The 1,825-nt window shown below is 39.3% G+C and overlaps 1 protein-coding gene across 1 annotated transcript in view; it reads left to right on the top strand.

Moving 5' to 3' along the window:
* LOC107579817 (dedicator of cytokinesis protein 8-like) overlaps positions 1–1,600 on the top strand; it is a gene marked incomplete at its 3' end in the record, with an annotated part of 2,994 nt that extends 1,394 nt beyond the window's left edge. Inside the window, exons 4-7 of the mRNA XM_016265610.1 lie at positions 4–121; positions 237–373; positions 467–630; positions 1,449–1,600. Of these exons, the coding sequence (XP_016121096.1) occupies positions 4–121; positions 237–373; positions 467–630; positions 1,449–1,600 (571 nt within the window). The remainder of the gene's footprint in view (positions 1–3; positions 122–236; positions 374–466; positions 631–1,448) is intronic.
* Positions 1,601–1,825: the final 225 nt, after the last annotated feature.

Here is a 1,825-nt window from a genome sequence, read left to right as displayed (position 1 = left end):
CAGTATGAGGTTGGAGTTTTTGAGGGTCCTGTGCAGTCATGAGCACTACCTCAATCTCAGCCTGTTCTTCAGCAGCCCTGCGTCTGCCCCCGCCTCCCCGTCACCCTCCACCTCCTCACAGGTCAGTGAAGAAACAACATAATTCTGCTGTGTTATGTCTGTGTTACGCCTCGTCTAATACTCGCAGTATTTGGAAACAATGAGTATCTAGACAAAATCTTTGTCCTTGTCACCAGACCTCCAGCTCGTGCAGTTTTCAGGACCATAAGATCACAGCCATGTTTGATCTGTCGCAAGACTTTAAGCAGCGGCATTACTTGACCGGACTGCTGCTGACCGAACTCAGCACTGCACTGGACATGGAGTCAGAGGGGTCGGTCACATTTAATGTGTGCCACTAAAGGGTTTAGTACATTTTTCAAGAGTGCATTTACCAAACGTTATTAATTAATGTGTGTATACGCAGGGGGAGAGTACAACAAAAGGCCATCAGTGCCACATACAGCTTATTGTGCGCTCATGATCTGGACCAGCGCTGCTCAAGGCCAGAGGTCAAGGCTAAGATTGCTGCTCTCTACCTCCCTCTAGTGGGCATCATCATTGACTCCATCAATTACCTTGACTTCACAGGTACTGCCTTACACAAGTCACGTTGTTAATCTGGCCCCTTGTCCAAATACCTACACTTGCAGTCTTTGCACTTGACCACTTGACTACTTATATGACGTATTTCCTGTATTTGGTCCAAGTGTGAGCATGAAGTGTGTGTAGAACTTTTCATTAACTGATGGGACACATTATAGTGCTGTAAAAATGCAAGTGTTTACAGAGTTTTATTTTTATATTCAATACTTTGCATTTTAAAATCAACTTCTAAATGTCTGTTCAGTAGTCTCTATAACAGATGACATAATTTAATTCTGTGGTGCTTCTAATTAAGTGATAAAAAGCAGTTGCAAATGTTGTAAAAAAATATATATATATATCACCACTACTCATTTGCACCAATAAAACATGCAACTCTTTGTTTTACTACCAAATTATACAGTATGTAATATCTGATTATTATTAATATTTAACATACATTGGAAAGGTTTCCGTGACCTTTCGCAAGATCTCGGCAAAAAGTCTCACAATTTATTTCCAGAACATGATGCATGATGGGATACACTAAGATAGTGTGTTAAGGGCACTGCGCTTTGGCGTTTTTAAGACCTGGCACAGTCTTGCACACTTAGTTCCTGTCGCACACACGTGCTCTCAAGTGGCCAAGACCGCAAGTGGGGGTATTTGGACAAGGGGTCAGTTAGACTTGATAGTTGCTTTTAGCCAGTGGGCCAAAGTGCTGGATTATGGCTCTTTGGTGGTGCATGATGGTAGTTTGAAATTGAAAATGCTTTTCAGATCTATGGTTTATATGTGTGAGTGAGTAAATATTGTCTTCACAGTATCTGACTCGCGTGGCAGTAAAGGCAAATCTGGTGGGCCTGAGGAAGATCCTGACAGCATCACCCCCATCAATCAGTCTGTTGCCATGGCAATCGCTGGAAATCCTTTCAACACTTTAGCGAGAAATGCACTGGTCTCTATGGCCTCTGTGGTATGAAATATTATTATTATATTATATTATATTATAATTATTGTAATTTACATGATAAATAAATGGAAACTAAATATTTAAATAATTTTATTATATAAAAAAGTCTGTGGACTGATCAATGTTATTTTAGTATCATATATGATACTTTTTATTAATATTTCAAACTAGTTTTATTTTTATATAACTAGGTTTCACTTGAATTTTAGTTTACATTTTAGTAATTGT

This window comes from Sinocyclocheilus grahami, unplaced genomic scaffold (assembly GCF_001515645.1).
Source record: "Sinocyclocheilus grahami isolate Dianchi unplaced genomic scaffold, SAMN03320097.WGS_v1.1 scaffold20452.1, whole genome shotgun sequence".
Lineage (NCBI taxonomy): Eukaryota > Metazoa > Chordata > Actinopteri > Cypriniformes > Cyprinidae > Sinocyclocheilus > Sinocyclocheilus grahami.
The sequence above is the reverse complement of the archived record's forward strand: the minus strand, read 5'-3'. Positions and strand labels throughout refer to the sequence as shown.